General features: G+C 47.5%; 1 protein-coding gene across 1 annotated transcript; it reads right to left on the reverse strand.

Moving 5' to 3' along the window:
• Positions 1 to 2613: 2613 nt before the first annotated feature.
• SULT1C2 (sulfotransferase family 1C member 2) lies at positions 2614 to 14535 on the reverse strand. The gene is made up of 8 exons (XM_040224202.1): positions 14374 to 14535; positions 7631 to 7804; positions 7243 to 7368; positions 6490 to 6587; positions 5868 to 5994; positions 5333 to 5427; positions 5006 to 5186; positions 2614 to 2988 (listed from the first exon to the last, which is right to left on the reverse strand). The coding sequence occupies exons 2-8, from the start codon at positions 7776 to 7778 to the stop codon at positions 2876 to 2878; spliced, it is 888 nt and encodes a 295-aa protein (XP_040080136.1). The 5' UTR covers positions 7779 to 7804; positions 14374 to 14535; the 3' UTR covers positions 2614 to 2875.
• Positions 14536 to 16767: the final 2232 nt, after the last annotated feature.

The raw sequence follows: 16767 nt of genomic DNA on the forward strand, positions 1-16767 counted from the left end.
ACAAATAATTATTTTCCGTATTAATCATGTGTAGAAACAAATAATAAAACATCAGTAAGAAAACATAGTCAAACTTTTATTCCACTCTGTGTATAGACTCATTCCAGTTAAAAAGAAATCACAAGTCTATTTTACTAAAATGAAAATGTCCAGAAAAAGTACAATTCAGACAGTGACTAAATCATACCACTGATGTAATGTTTCATTTTCTTGATTCATTCTTGAGTTTTAAAGCAAATAACTGACTACTAGAAAAGTAAATTTCAATTTTAAAGTTATTCAAAATCAGTAAACTATTTTCTGTGTGAACAAAACTTTGAACTCACTAAATGAAAATTTTATACATCACAATTCACATCCATTTAAATTTTACCATTTTAAAATCAGAATACAAGCAAAAAATCCAAGGAATTATGCAATTGACAGAGGTGAACAAATAGGTTCTGCATCTCTGTCTTTAAACCAACTGTGTATCATTATTCATTCTGAATCCACCACTGTTTAGATACAGAAACACTTCAGTATTGAAGGTTCCCTGATCGTACCTGAAGTGAGCCTGAAGAGATCTGAACTGTTACAAACTCATCCGGCTGGGGGCTGGAGGGGTCCTCTTAGTTATCAACAGTCTCCACAAAGGGGAGTAAGATGTGGAACCAAACAGCAAAAAATTTATAATCTAAAATCTCAATCTGTGGGGGATAGAGACAACTTTTTAATGTAATAAAAAGCCACTACTTTGAAGTTTATGTACCCATGATTAAAACTCAGTTGCTGCTGTTGTTGGGTTGTGTCTGACTTTGTGACCCCATGGACTGCAGCATGCCAGGCTAGCGTGTCCTTCTTTATCTCCTGGAGTTTGCTCAAACTCAAGTCCATTGAATTGGTGATGCCATCTAACCATCTTATCTTCTCGTAGTTCTTTTTCTAGTTGCTTTAGGTGAAAGTTTTGATTGTTTATTTTGCATTTTTCTCTTTTCTTGAGGTAAACTTGTATTGCTATAAACGTCCCTCTTAGAACTACATTTGCTGCATCCCATAGGTTTTGGGTTGTTGTATTTTTGTTGTCATCTGTTTCCAGGTATTTTTTACTTTCTTTTCTGACTCTTCAGTGCTGCTGCTGCTGCTGCTAAGTCACTTTAGTCATGTCAGACTCTGTGTGACCCCATAGACGGCAGCCCACCAGGCTCCCCCGTCCCTGGGATTCTCCAGGCAAGAACACTGGAGTGGGTTGCCATTTCCTTCTCCAATGCATGAAAGTGAAAAGTGAAAGTGAAGTTGCTCAGTCGTGTCCGACTTCTAGCGACCCCATGGACTGCAGCCCACCAGGTGCTTCTGTCCACAGGATTTTCCAGGCAAGAGTATTGGAGTGGGGTGCCATTGCCTTTTCTGGACTCTTCAGTGACTTGTTGGTTATTTAGAAGTGTGTAGTTTAGCCTCCATGTGTTTGTGTTTCTTAGGTATTTTGTTTTTATAGCATTGTGGTCAGAAAAGATAAGGGTGGGATGATTTGAGAGAGTAGCATTGAATCATATACAGTATCATATGTAAAATAGATAGCCAGTGGCAATTTGCTAGATAATGCAGGTAACTCAAAGCTGATGCTCTGTGACAACCTACAGGGGTCGGATAAGGTGGGTTGTGGGAGGAAGGTTCAAGAGGGAGGGGACATATGTATACCTGTGGCTGATTCATGCTGATGTATGGCAGAAACCATCACAATATCATAATTATCTTCCAATTAAAAACTCAGTAGTAACCAAACAATTGTTTAGAACTTCGGCCAATAGACCCTGCCCCGTCCTCCCCTCACCATGCCCGCAGCTGCATAAGAGTATTTTATCCCTGACATTGTTGAGAATTGCCAGTGAAGGGTGGTAATGAAAAGTTAGAATTTCATTTGCCTTAATGCATCCTCACCGTTGGGTCCCCAGGTCAATGTCCCCACTGCCTTCAGCTTTGGATGACAGAAGTTGGGACCAAAAGCTGGAAACTGGTGACCTGCCATGTACCTATTTTCCCGTGGTCATTCACCCTCATGCCATCCACTGGCCCTCAAGCACTTTCTGCACACACGTTCCAGGTTAGGTGCTGCCTTAAGTGCTGGAGTGAATGTTGACTAAGATGTGGTACCAGACACAAAAGACTTTACGATCTAGTGTGGGTACAGACAAGTGAATTGCTGAGTGTGGACAGAGCAGCAGAGCTGACGCGGGAGCATGAAGGGCCCAGCTGCTGACGGGGTCCCTGGAGGGCCTGGCACTTGGAGTGAGACTCTGGTGCCTCCAAATCTGACCACAGTGTCTGGGCTGACACTTGATGCCACTCCTCTGTCTCGTAGGTCCCTCTTCCATTAAAATTCACTGCCTGAGCTTTCTGTTTCCTAGGCAACTCAGCACCAGGACTCCTCGGGTCAGGCATTAGTATCTGGTCCCTCCCTTTGCCCCTTCCCCTTTGTCCCAGGGAAGGACGTCAGAACATGAACCCTCGGGACTGCACACTGGCCCATCTTCCACGTGTCCCTTCCCACAGTGACCAGGTGGGACCCGGGACCGAGCACAGCTGGAGTTCCTGATGTCAGAGGTTTCATACTCTCAGTGGAGATGTAGCCAAGTATTTGCATACAGACACTGAAGATATAATTATGTTACAGACTAGAGAACTAGGATGCACTTTCCAGAATAATGGAAATTTTAAAAGTCCTTGCAGTATTCAAGTATTGTATTTGACTTAGTTTATAAATCCATCTAGTTTCTTACTTTGGAAAGAATGGTTGAGATGAGTGCAGAGTTGGTGGACAGCCTGCTTTCCGAGGCTGTTGGGTCAGGATGAAAGATGAGGCTGTATCCTGATAGCTGCCTCTTTATTGCTATTTGACTCAGAGCTCCGTGCAAAAGTTGATTGAGGTTCCTTTCATCTTTTGCCTGTAGATTTCATCAAATCTCTCATTCTGAGCCATCGTGAAGTGGTTTTTCCAATCCCCCACGATTCCTGGAAGGGGAAAGCCCAGACGAGCATCACTGCTTGGGAGTCCTGGTGACCCAAGTGAAGAAGGGGTGTGTGCCTGCATACTGCCTCACCCATGTCCCTGGCGGTACCCCTCCTCCTGCTGCTCTTGGCTGAGATGAGCCCCAGAGCACCTGATCAGAGGTCAAGGTCCCTAAATCAGAGGACGATCGACCCAAAGGAGCTGCAACTGGGCCCCACCCGAGGTCTGTTCACATGCAGGGCGACCACGGAGAAGTGAGAAAGTGTGCGCTTCTAACACTTGGCCACTTGGGAGAATCTCCAAATGTCCACTGAGTAAAAGACTCCAGATACAAGACAGTCCGCTGCCTGATTTGTTCATGGGAGCCTAGGATCAGGCACAATGGGTGTGGGGATAGGGACAAGCACAGGGAGCATCTCCGGGGGCAGAGAGGGCCTGGAGAGGGGCAGGAGAAGCGACTTTGTGGGGAGGAAGATGTTTAAGGCTTGATTAGGGTGCTGGTTGCGTGTGTGCACTCATCTATCAAGTCTTATTAATTGTATGCTGCAGTTCACTGGAGGTAAGTTCCAGCCCAAAGGAAACAGATTTTGGGGAAAAATATGAATGAGGTACTATTTTTCACCCAACAGTAACTATGAAAATAACTTCAAAAGAGGGAAATACTCTTTGCCCCACCAGTGCCTCTTCTGGAAAATTATGCAAGAGAAGGAGAGTATCAGGATGTGAGAACATAGGCACAGAGCAGTTTGCTGGAGTGTGATTCACAAAGACAAGGACTGAAAACAGCCAGAGCTGAGAGTCTGACTCCTGGGGAAGAGTTGATGAGTTATGATGCATCTGGACATGAGCTCCCAAAGAGAGCTTCATGGTCCCACTGTGCCCTGCCCTTGTGGTGCATTTGAGACTCTAGTGAGGAATGTGTGTGGGGGACTTGCCTGAATTTTGTGGGGTTGGCTCTCACCGTGGTGCCTGTATTTCTGCAGAGCTGAGGGAAGGGGCTGTGGAGAGCTGGGCAGCTCACCAGATCCTTACCTGAGACTACCCAGGGAGAGAAGTGGATTTGCTTGGCTTGTTTCAGTAACAGGGAAGCTGTTGTAGACTGGAAAATGCAGCAAAAGAAATCCAGTTGTGTGTGAAGAAAGAAGAAAAGAAGTTGCAGAGCAATGGTCCCCACAGCTGAGACTGTGTCGATAAAACTGCTACAGAGGGGCTTTGGGGAGCAGGGTTTTGGTAAAGAGAACTTTTAAAATGCGAATTTATGTTTTTATAATAACATATATTACTTTAAAAATTAAACAGTGATAAAGGGTTTTATTTTTTCCCTTTGAAAACATTGTGTCATGTTTGACTCTTGTGACCCCATGGACTGTAGCCCGCCAGGCTCCTCTGTCCATAGGGATACTCCAGGCAAGAATGCTGGAGTGGGTTGCCATTCCCTTCTCCAGGGGATCTTCCTGACCCAGAGATTGAACCCAGGTCTCCTGCATTGACAGGTGGGTTCTTTACCACGGAGCCTCCTGGGAAGCCCCCATAAAAAACATGAGCTGGGCCAATTAGGATCCCTCTCTTAGGAATTGGAATGAAGAAGTATGATGGAAGGAGGTAGGTCTGAGCAGTAGTTGCCATTGAAAGTCATGCTGTTCAGCCATGATGAAACTGGCTGATGAACAGAGACTGTGAAGCAGCAAGAAGGAGCAACGGGCAGTAAGGCAGGAAGCTGGTTGGTGGAGAAAAGCCCTCATCTTGTGTGTGTAGAACCTCAGAGCAAAGACCCAGACCTTGCTACTGCTGGGGTACCAGGCCTCAGGCCAGGCATCCCCAGGATGTCTGGACCGGCCCCTGAAGGACCAGTGATCTCTCCTCTCTGAGGGCCTCCAGCAGCAGGCATGATGCACGATGCACTGTCCTGGGACTGGTAAAGCCCAGAGCCCTCCTATCAGCAGGGCAGGCGCCATGCTACTGGGCAGATAGAATACTTGGTTTATACCCATCTCTGTGCAGTCTGTGCAGCCCACCCACCTTTCCTCATGAAGGGGGAGATGGACTGGTCCAGGATGGTCTTGGGAGCCGTGGAACGGTTGGTCATGGGGTTTGCCTTCATCTTCTCAAATGTCGTCTCCTGGACAATAGTGTCCAGCACAGCTTCATCCAAGTTCTTCTCCATGAACTTCATCACCTTCTGAATTTCCTGCTTTGGGTCCTGTGGGGAGGGTAACATGGCAATGGAAGGGTGCATCATGTCAGAAGGTCACACTTGTTCCCCTGCAAGACCTGCAGCCTGGAAGCAGCCCAGGGTCTCTCAGAGCTGGGTCTGATGTGGTCTCTACCCACATGGCCTATACTCACCCTCTTGATGTCCTCATAGAAGAGAAAGAGCATCCGGACGTTGTTTCTCAGCTCCCACCAGCCTCTCACATGCTCAAACCAGGACCCCCACGCGACTGTAAGACACAGAGAACACAGCAGAGAGCCCGTGCAGGGCCCTGCAAAGCCTTCCAGTCCTCAGGGATGTGATTGACCTCAAGTGCATTGGAGAGAGAGGGAAACAGATTACCAGCCAGATACATCCATGAGTTGTGACCTGTTTGACGTGGGCAGTGAGGCGGAATGGGGCAGCCTCAGGGGAATTTGTCTCGACCTGCCTACCAATGCGGCTTCACATATATTATCTGTCATCACAATGCCCTTATGATGGGACAGGGATGCTTTTGGAAAGGGGAGACCCTGCCGGTCGGGTGGCCAGGAATAAAAGCTTCTGGATCTGGTGGGGTTGTCTGCTGTGGCCATGGGAGGACTCAGTGTCCTGGGGGGCCACGTGGTGTGTGGGGACCTGGCTGAGCCACATGGCCGTGGTGGTGGAGAGATGGGAGGGGGCCCCTACCTTTTCCACTGATGAAGGTTTCAAAGTACTGGTCCCAGGTGCCTGGGTCGGGAAGTGTCCGGTTCATCCTCTGGAAGTGGTAGTAGGAAACCAGACAGTCCTTGGCATTTCGAGCAACATAGAGGAACTTGAAGGAAAGAGTGTAGAGAGGGGGTGAAGTGGCATAGAGGGTGGTTTTCACAGGGTCACCAACGCTGAGCTGTCCCAGGGGGCCTGTGCCTGCTGCTCACCTGGCCTGTGCCACTCACACTCCCCAGGGTCCCCGCCTTCCTTCCTGGCTCCTCTCCACAAGGCATCTGATTCCCCATGGCCCCCTTGATCTCCTAGAACAATCTTTATCCAGAAACCAGGACCTCCCGACAGACAGAAGCTGTGATGGCCCCCGAATGCCTTCATCCTGTTCTCCCTGGAGGTCAGCTTCATGGTAACAGTGTGGATATGTTCTAGGCCTCATGGCCTCTATTGTTCCTTCGCTCAGTACCTCTGCTGTCTCCACCAAGCATCCCATGGGTTTCATCTCAACCATGACCCTGGATCCTCAGCCAGGGAGGTGGAGAAGCAAGCATGACGGAGGATGTTTGGGGCTGGAGCATTCGCCCCCTCTGTCCTGAGATGTTGGTACCTTGCAGTTGCTTTCCCAGAAGGATGGAGGCAGCAGCTGGGCGGGGAGGTGGGTCCTCAGCATCCGGGGCCGGGGCATTGCTCTGGCCTTCTCCACACCTTTAAAGAAGTCGAGAGGAGGACCTTGTCCCACAAGCATCACAGGGGGACTTCTGTCCAGGGCTCTATCCAGAGTGTTGGTCACCCGCCTACCTTTCTGCTCTTGGGGGCTTTCATGGGGGGACCATGACCTTTACCTGTGGGTGGCGCACACACTCTGCAGCTGCAGGAGCTCAGTTTGGAGATGAGGAGCTGAGTTCCAGGGGAGAGGGGTCCCAGAGCACGGGCCCCCATCCCCACTGACCTGCCTGGTGTGCTGGCTGTTTCCTTCCTCTCTGAGAACCGTGACCCTGATGGCCTGTGGGTCCTGACTTCTACTCGCTTCATGGAGATACCAACCCGGCACATGCCTCTGTGTGATCAGTGTGTTATGGGTGGGAGGAGAGTGTGTCTCTGAGATCAAGAAGGCACGACCTTCTCCCTAGAAGCAGCTGCTCCTGTGTGGGAATCAGACCCTGATGCAAATACCTCCGCATACTTAAACCAACCGGACGATACTGTGATGAGGACACATGTCCTGGCACCTGTGTCCAAACCCCCAGGAGGAGCTGGCAGCTGACCCTGGGCTCTGGGAGATGACCTGCTGGTCAATGCAGGGTTACAAGTCATAACCAGGGTCCTGGCTGGGGGTGGGGCAGCAGAGAGGAGCATTCACCAGAGGGCTGGGGAGGCCGGGCCCACTCGAGGAACGGGTGGCGGTGTTGAATGGCTGCCCGCTGACACTTGTCCACATCCCCGCTCTGCTCAATCAAGTCCACAATTTCCTGGATCCACGTGGTCCCTGGATGGAGAGATGAGAGGCAGGAACTGGTCAGACAACTGCCTCCTGCACCCTGGTAGACTGATGGGTGTTCAGGTCTCCCCGACCCAAGGGCCCACAGCCCAGCAGGTGGGCCCCCAAAGCTGTAAGCCCATAAACCCAGGGGCTCAAACTCCCCAAGGAGCCTGTCCTTGGGGCAGGAGAGCAGGGCCCTCTGACCCCCACAGGCATCCCTCCAGAGACTGTGATCCTGAGGGAGCCTGGCAACCCAGCCCACAGCTACCTGACTTAGGGTAGGTACAGATGAGGAGGTCGTCCGGCTGGGCCTCAAAGCCCTGGATCTGGTGCCAGTTGTCCACTGTGGTGGCCGGCAGGGGGATCCCCGCCACCTCCCCTAGTGAGGGCTGTGTCCCCGCCGTGGTCAGGGCCATGGGGTCTGGGGACGAGACGGCAGTCCCTATGGGCAGAGAATAGAGGAGGTTTTTGAAAAATTGTGGTTCAATATTCATAACATGACACTTACTGTTTTATCCACTTGTAGGTGCAAGCTCATTGTTGTGCAACCATCACCGCCATCTCCAGAATGTCTTATCTTCCCAAAGTGAAACCACCCATTGAACACTAATTCCTCATCCCCTCCCCTTGTCCCCACTATTCTATGCTCTGTCTCTGTGGATCTGACTCCTCCAGGGACCTCACACAAGGGGAATCAGACAGTGCTTGTCCATTGAGGACCTGCCATAACGTCCTCAAGATCCATCCATGTTGTAGCAGGTGTCAGAATTTCCTTCCTTTCTGAGAGTGAATTCACCCTCAGAAGGCACTGCATTTCATTTATTTATTTATTTTTGGCTGAGTACCAATTTATTATGTAAAGCATGAACATTGTTCATGTACAAGCTCAACAGATAGATGGAAGATATGGTGGTAGAAAGGATCTTGTTTACAACAGCAGAAAAGAAAAATCCAAATATAAATATACATATAAATATAGTATGTATATAAACACAGGTATAGAGTTTCACAAAGAATCTATAAGATATAAATTTTTTTTATGTGGACCTTTTTAAAGATGTCTATTGAATTTGTTACAATATTGCTGTTGTTTCATATTTTGTCTTTTTCTTTTGGCTGAGAGGCATGCGAAATCTTAGTTCTCTGACCAGAGATTGAACTTGAACCCACACCAAAGGTGAAGTCTTCATCACTGGACTATCAGGGAAGTCACTATAAATCTTCATTCATATAAATAAATGAAAATTTTCATTCCCACGAGGTGCAGAGGAAAAAAAAGAAAAGACATAAATAAGTGGAAAATCAATTGTATAGAAAATCTCAATATCAGAGATTTAACACATTCCCAGTAAAAATAACAACAGAACTGTTTGTAAAACAACAAGCTGATGAGGACTGAATTTTATTCATTCATTCTTCCAACTTTTAATTGTTGAGAATGAAGCTGCTATGAACATGGGTGTACAAATATCTCTTCAATACCCTGCTTTCAGTCCTTTTGGGTAAATACCCAAAGGTGGGATTGCTGGACCTTTTATGAGCTCACTCTTCTGAGGACTTGCCATCCCATCACCCACAGTGGCTGCACTTTTACATCCCCACTGGTGTTATATGAGGTTTCTGGTTTCTTTTCATCCTTACCAACACTTGTTATTCTCTGTTGTTGTTGTTGTTTTTTTTTAATTTAATAGTAGCCATCTTAAAGAGTGTGAGGTGACATCTCATTGTGCTTTTGAGTTTCATTTCCCCCCAAATGTGCTCATTGGTCATTTGTATGTTTCCTCTGGAGAATGTCTATTTAAATTCTTTGTCCGATTTAGAATCAGGTTGTTTGTTTTTGTTGTTCTGTTGAAAGAGTCTTAAATGCATGAAATGAGAAAGGCAGGAGGAGCTGCTGCTATTTCCCAGGAGAGCTGGCTACTGTGATTCCAGAGATGATGTCTGCTGCCACTAGGGACACTGGTAATAGCCAGACTCTTCCAGCCACTGGATACCTGGATTCACATGTGCTCGGCTGAATACCCTGTACTTGCTAACTCATTCTGACTCTTGAATAAAATGAAAGGGTCCTTCCAGGATAGTTAGGGAACTTGGAATGGAAATGTATACTGCTGCTGCTGTTGCTGCTGCTAAGTCACTTCAGTCGTGTCCAACTCTGTGTGACGCCATCAACGGCAGCCCACCAGGCTCCCCCGTCCTTGGGATTCTCCAGGCAAGAACACTGCAGTGGGTTGCCATTTCATTCTCCAACGCATGAAAGTGAAAAGTGAAAGTGAAGTCGCTCAGTCCTACCAGGCAGCCTACCAGGCAAGCTCCTCTCTCTGCCCATGGGATTTTCCAGGCAAGAGTACTGGAATGGGTTGCCATTGCCTTCTCAGGAAATGTACACACTGCCATATTTAGAATGGATGACCAACAAGGGCACACGGTATAGCACCCAGAACTCTGCTCAATGTTATGTGGCGGCCTGGATGGGAGGGGAGTCTGGGGAGAATGGATACATGTGTATGTGTGACTAAGTCCCTGTGCTGTTCAACTGAAACTATCACATTTTTAATCCACTATACCCCAGTACAAAATAAAAAGTTTAAAAGAAATGAAAGGCAGGAGAAGCTGCCTTCTCTTCCTGCCGTCTTCTTCCTGAAGATGAGCCTGTAAACGGTTATTGGAAATTGAGTGGGGGGCTGGTGCAGCCCCTCCGGGGAGCTGGTGGGAGGCTAGTGCTCACCACACCTAGGCGTGTCATTAAGGGGTTCCTGACCTCAGAGCAAGTCCAGCCCTTCAGAATGGAGACTGAGGGGCAGCTGTGTTTGCAAAGTGTCAGAGAAGGTAGAGTTTGGACAAAAGTCCTGAGATTATCATGGGTTTCAGGAGGGTGGAGGGAAGAAAACAAAGCTTCTAATGGGGCCTTTCACTGTAGGTCTTCTACAAACTTTTCTCTTTTAATTTGTAAATGAATCAAGGATTTATTAGGAAGGAGTGTTAACACCCTCACACAAGTGAGGCTGCTCAGAGCCCCTTGAACAACAATACTTGCCCAGGAATGCAGCCAAAGCCTGCCTGGTAATTTCACATTCCTTCATTAAGAATTACCTCTTATATGAAAAAAAAAAGTATGTATACATATGCTTAACAGAATCACTTTGCTGTGCAGTAGAAATTAACACATTGTAAATCAATTACACTTCAGTTATAAAAAAGAATTACTAGGATTTCCCTGGTGGTCCAGTGGTTAAGAATCCACCTGCCAATGCATGGGACACAAGTTCAATCCCTGGTCCAGGAAGATTGGACATACTATGAGGCAACTAAGCCCACGTGCTGCAGCTACTGAAGCCCATGTGCTCTAGAGCCTGTGCTTTGAGACAAAAGAAGCCGCTACCGTGGTAAACCTGCACACAGCAGCTAAAGAGGAGCCCCCGCTCGCCACAGCTAGAGAAAGCCTGTGCACAGTAACGAAGACTGGTGCGACCAAAACTAAATTTAAAAAAAGAATTACTCTTTTCATTATGAATGTATACATATATGTTACATAAAATTTAAAATAAGCCCAGATACAGAAGGAAAAAAAAAACCTATTGCATGAGTTGTTATTATTTTGAATAATAGCCCCAAAAGTATCCAAGTCTTAATTTCTGCTCCTTCCACTGTCTGGTGAAGGGACTTTGCAGATGGAATTAGGGTTAAGGATATGAAGGCCATAGGCTCGTCCTGGATTATCTGGGGCAGAGGGGCTAACATGACCCCAAGGATGGGTAGAAGAGAGCAGGAGGCATGGAAAAGCCAGTTGAGGAATGCAGTAGCTCAAGAGGCCAGAGGGACACCCAGGCCACCACTGACTAAAGCGGGAGGGGACAGGAGCCCAGGAATGGTCCCAGGGAGCTGAGAAGGACCCCTAGCTGACAGTGCGGGGACGCAGACCTTGGCCCACGGTCAGAGGGGCTGAATTCTGCCGACAGAAAGCATGAGTCCCGAGCCAGTGCCCTGAGATGCCTGCTTGGAGCTCTCACTCCCCAAATCATCAGATGAATAGTGTGTGCCCCCTCAAGTGGCCGAGTTTGTGGTGCTCGCTCTCTGTGGCAAAGGCATGCACTCACTGGCCACCTTTATAGACAGGTGCCGTCCCTACCAGGTTCATATGCTGACGCCCTAATCTCCAGGGCTTCAGTGTGTGACTGCATTTGCAAACAAGACTTTAAGGGGGTGACTGAGTTAAGGTGAGGCCAGGGTGGCCCTTATCCACCTGAGTGTGTTCTTGTTAGAGCTGGAGATTAAAGCCAGGGTAGCTGCTGCACAGAGTGATGGCTGGGTGAGGAACAGCCTGCGTACCCAGGAGAGAGACCTCGGGAGAGACCAGGCCGGCCACACCCAGGCCCTCCACCTCCAGAGCTGTGACAAAACACCTTTTTGTTGTGTAACCTGCTTAGTCTGTGGTGTGTGGTTACGACAGCCAAAGGGGACTATGACAAAGGTCTTTACTGAAGCTTAGAAACCAATTCTTTAGTTTGAAATCATAAGTGGAGGGAAAGAGTAAATGGTTCTTCCTGACTTTTCTATATGACTGTTCTGCTGAATAGCTAATAGCAGATAAAAGAAGTTTCTCTTCATAGAATCATTCTGGCCAACAGATGAATAATAAATCATAGAATTGTAATGTTGCCTTGCAGCCCAAAGTGGTGAAAGAAGCTAGGCATTTAACATTCGTGGCTTCTGACATCCCGGAAAGAAAGACAAGCAGACACAGCACCCCTGGTGACGGACATGCATCCTACGATGTGGTTCTGCCCCAAACATGAACCTGATTAAGTATCAAAATCCAGCACCAAAAATCTCTTCTCTTTTTTAGGTTTGTGAAAATTCTTTCTGGCTTGAGCTAATCAGTCCTGTCTACATAGCCACACCTACATTACTAACAGTAAAGATTAGAAAAGTAAACCAATGAGTTAAGTAAAGGATTTCTTTTAAGCCATATCCTTACCTTCAAGTCTCAGCTGAAAATCAGACCCCAGAGGCTGGACCAAAGGTCAGTGAGCTCAGAGGGCACTTTCCAAGGATGTGGCCAGCTGCCCGGATGGCAACTGCCAGGGCTCAAATTACCTGAGTCAGGGGTCCCAGGGCCTGTAGGAGGTGGGGACCTTGTGGGGGGCTTGTGTCCCCCATGTGGTAACCCGGAACTTTTTGCTGTTGGGGGCACAAGCAGCTGCCCCAGAATTTTTCAGTCAAAGTTACTTAAGAAATAGGTGATATAAGAAAGAGACTGACTCACTCTGTCCCCTCTAAAGATAAATCTCCCTGGTGAAGGGCCCTCCACTTCCTCTTATAAGAGGAAGAAACATCCTTACTTCCAGAGACCTGGATTCAGGGCCAAGAAGGCTGGGTAAATAAACCTACTTCCTTCTTCCTGATGGTGATACTTTCTCATCAATTTACCCCATGCCCCAAACTCTTTCTCTGTCAGTTATTCACAAATTTGTGTGTTACTCACAAATGTATTTCTTTGTCTAAAGGTGTAAAAGCTGTCTATTTGCCACTTCTTCAGGTCTCATTTTTCTATGGGATCCTGTGCGTAAAAATTAAATTAGTTTTTTCTCCTGTTAACCTGTTTTACAGGCTTCCCCACTGGCTTAGATGGTAAAGAATCTGCAGTGTGGGAGACCTGGATTCCACCCCTGGTTTGGGAAGATCTGCTGGAGGAGGGCATGGCAACCCACTCCAGTATTCTTGCCTGGAGAATGTCCATGGACAGAGGAGCCTGGCAGGCTACAGTCCATGGGGTTGCAAAGAGTTGGATGTGACTAAACGACTAAGCTCACAGCACACAACCTGTCTTGTGTCAAGTGAGACTGGCTCCTGTTCTTCAGTTAGAATTATTTTACCTTAATCCTGGGTGGGATGGGGGCCAGTTGCCATGATTTTTCTGCTCCCGTTTAGTTAATTGACAGGATTCTTATACCTTAACTGAGAACTCTGAAATTCCATGATTGGACTTTTAAGATTGAAGTATAATTGACATGCAATATTATATTAGTTTCATCGTTAATTGTATTTTGATTTTGGGTCAATGCTCCAGGATAGCAGTGGCTCCGTGATGGAGCAGAGGAAAGCACAACCTTTCCAGTAAGCAGAACTCTTCCACAGGATGTATGGCTCCTCATTCTACGCCATAACCTACATGTTCACAACATTGTACAACGTGGGTGGACCTTGAGGGCATTGCGTGAAGTCAGGTAAGACACACAAAGACAAATGCTGTATGGAATCACTTCATGTGGAATCTTTAGAAAATGTCGAACTCACAACAGAGTCAAAGTGTAAAATGGTGGTGCCAGGAGGAATAGGGAGATGCTGGTCAAAAGATACAAACTCCCAGTTAAAACAGGAATGTGTGTACCAAGTCGCGCCACTTGTGTTTGACTCTTTGCAACCCCAGGACTGTAGCCTGCCAGGCTCCTCTGGCCATGAGATTTCCTAGGCAAGAATACTAGAGTGGTTTGCCATGCCCTCCTCCAGGGGCTCTTCCCAACCCAGGGATCAAAGCCGTGGCTCTTATATCTCCTGTACTGACAGGCCGGTTCTTTATCACTAGTACTACCTGGGAAGCCCATAAACTGTGGGCTTTAATGCAGAGCATGGTGACTAGAGTTAATACTCGTCATATACTTGAAAGTATATAATAAACATTCTCACTGCAAAGAAGTAATTGTAATTATGTAACACTCTGGTGGGAGTCATTTTGTGATGTGTACTTGTGTCAAATGGACACATTCTATACCTTAAAGTTACACCATGTAACATACTAATTATATATGAACACATCTAGAAAATAAGTTAAAAAAAAACATCTTTCATTAGTCAAGATCATCTAAATGTGTTCTTGCTTTGTAAGGGCTAACAATCCCACCCCCATCCAAATTAATACCATTTTGTTTCCAACGTTTTAATCCATTTCATCTGAAGGACTAACTGAAGGAAGATTCTTCAGTCCGTCCTCTCTGCGTTTTTATTACTCACAGTTGGTGTCTCCAGGTGAGCAGACCGGGGACTGGGTCCTGGTTTGGCAGAGGGAGACTTGAGTGCCCTGCAGGCTGTCTGAGCTCAGCTGAGGACGGGCAGCAGGAGGTCCAGTGACCTTGGGCTGCCCCTCGAGGCGCGTGGCCCCACACTCAGCGCTGCTACTGCCTGGGCCTGACACAGCTTCCTTGTCCAGGGACTGGCCTCCTCTCATCAGGGCTCTGACTCAGCATTTACTCTCAATAGCACTCACACACCTGGTACAGAGCCGGGCTTCTGTCCTCCGGGGACCAGTGGCCACTAGGTGCCTTGTCTCCAGTGTGGGGGAATGGGACTGAGAGCACAGTTTTGTGCACATCAGGCCACAGCAAGAGGACGAGCCATCTCTCCATTTCTTGGGAGACTTAAGGGGCCACTGGGGATGACTGTTAGCTTGAATACCTGCTCCTGGAATCTCTATAAAGTTTTAGAAAGATGCCAAGTGCTGGGGAGGTGGCAGGGGAAGCTGGAGATTCTGTACAAAGATGAGGGGCCCTTAGAAACCAAGGAGAGAGAACAAAAAGAGGTATTGAGATTCTGTAGTAGACTGGGGGCTGCCATCACCATCAGTCCACCATCCATCCATCCATCAGCCATTTATGTACCCATCTATCATCCATCCACCCGTCCATCCATCCATCCATCCATCAATCACCTGTTCATCTATCATTCATCCACCCACCCATCTGTCCATCATCTGTCCATCCATCCATCATCCATCCCTTCATTCTTGCACCCATCTATCATCCACCCATCCACCCAACTGTCCATCCATCCATCCCTCCATCCATCCACATGGAAGGTGAGGAAGAGGGAGTCTGGATCTGTGGAGTGTCTCAGTGTCACCACGTCCCATGCTCAAGGTCAATGGAAAACAACAGCAACCCCTCCCAGGAGGATAGCTCATGACCCAGACATTTCAGCATGGAACCCTGAGGCCCCAGGTCAGAGTCATGGCAGCGAACTCCTTGCTGGAGGCAAAGGGGCATCAGAGTGGGTGGTGGGAGAGGCAGTTACAGAGACAAGGGCTGTGGTCAGCAGATGAGTTCCTCCTTATTGTGTTTATGTGTGTGTTTACATACAAATATCTTTATTTCCTTCCCTACTGTGTCCTTTATCATGTAACATACGATGCATTAACTTTGCATCATATTATTTAAGTATTAATTTTATATTGTAACAGTTTGAGCAAGCTCCAGAGTTGGTGATGGACAGGAAAGCCTGGTGTGCTGCAATCCATGGGGTCACAAAGATTCGGACACAACCGAGAGACTGAACTGAACTGAACATCAGAGTATATAAGTTATGAGAGATCAAGGAGAAAAATGCCCAGGAAAGCCATGCTTCCATGAACAGAGGTAGACCTGAGGGACAATAGACGGTATGTGAGGATGGGCTGGGGACCAGGCGCTAGGGACTCGGGCTATAAACATCTCCGAGTCTGAGGGGCCAGAGGTCGGACAGTGGGACTGTCTCCCTAGAAGCTGGAAACACAACAGCCCGGGAGAAGGTTGGGGGTATGGGAGCGATCCACAGAGGTATTTGCTTTTGCTTTTCACTTACAGGTATTTAGAGTTTCAGAAGAGAGTGGAGTGTGTATTCATGTTGCATTCCAAATCTATAGGCTCCAGGTGCAGGAAGCTTAGACAGGTTGGCTGCCTATAGTGTTTGATCTCCTCCTTACAAAAGAGCCCAGTGTCTCAAAAAGAAATGTATTAATCAACATATTAATGTATTAGTCACGTGTCTGTGCATGGTCACTTGCACAGTCGTGTCTGACTCTTTGGACTGTAGCTCCTCTGTCCAGGGGATTCTTTAGGCAAGAATACTGGAGTGGGTTGCTGTGCTCTCCTACAGGGGATCTTCCTGACCCAGGAATCAAACCTGTGCCTCTTATGTCTCCTGCATTGGCCGGTGGGTTCTTTACCACTAGCACTACTTGAGAAGCCTCATTAATCAACTCCAATATAAAATAAAAAGGTAAGCAAAATAAATGTTTGGTGGAATTCACCTGTGAAGAATAGAAAAGCAAATGCCTGGGTACTAGTTGATGGTGGTACCTGCTCTCATAAGCTTGCAGGAGAAGCAGAGTCAGGCTCTGCCTGAGCACTCGAGATACAGATGAACCTAGCCCTGCTGATGGCTGACACACTGGTCACGATTTCCAGAAACAATGCTGATGTCCAAGGCCTCTCACTGGAAGTGAACAGCCTTCCTGTGTGAAGATTGTTCAGATTGCTTCACGAATTCAAAGTGGTTTTTTCAATTTTAGATCCATGTAGAGAAAATTGTTTTCCCAGGTGGCTCATTGGTAAAGAACCTGCCCTCCAATACAGGAGACACAGAACATGTGGG

This window comes from Oryx dammah, unplaced genomic scaffold (assembly GCF_014754425.2).
Source record: "Oryx dammah isolate SB20612 unplaced genomic scaffold, SCBI_Odam_1.1 HiC_scaffold_25, whole genome shotgun sequence".
NCBI lineage: Eukaryota > Metazoa > Chordata > Mammalia > Artiodactyla > Bovidae > Oryx > Oryx dammah.

Bases quoted from the DNA above. Each gene is read 5' to 3' on its own strand.
- SULT1C2 (XM_040224202.1), bottom strand. From the start codon at position 7,778: ATGGCCCTGACCACGGCGGGGACACAGCCCTCACTAGGGGAGGTGGCG. The intron at 5,995-6,489 runs GTACCAACATCT...CTTTCCTTCAAG, and splicing joins TCTGGGAAAGCAACTGCAAG to TTCCTCTATGTTGCTCGAAA. The intron at 5,187-5,332 runs GTGAGTATAGGC...CCCTCCCCACAG, and splicing joins TCTATGAGGACATCAAGAGG to GACCCAAAGCAGGAAATTCA.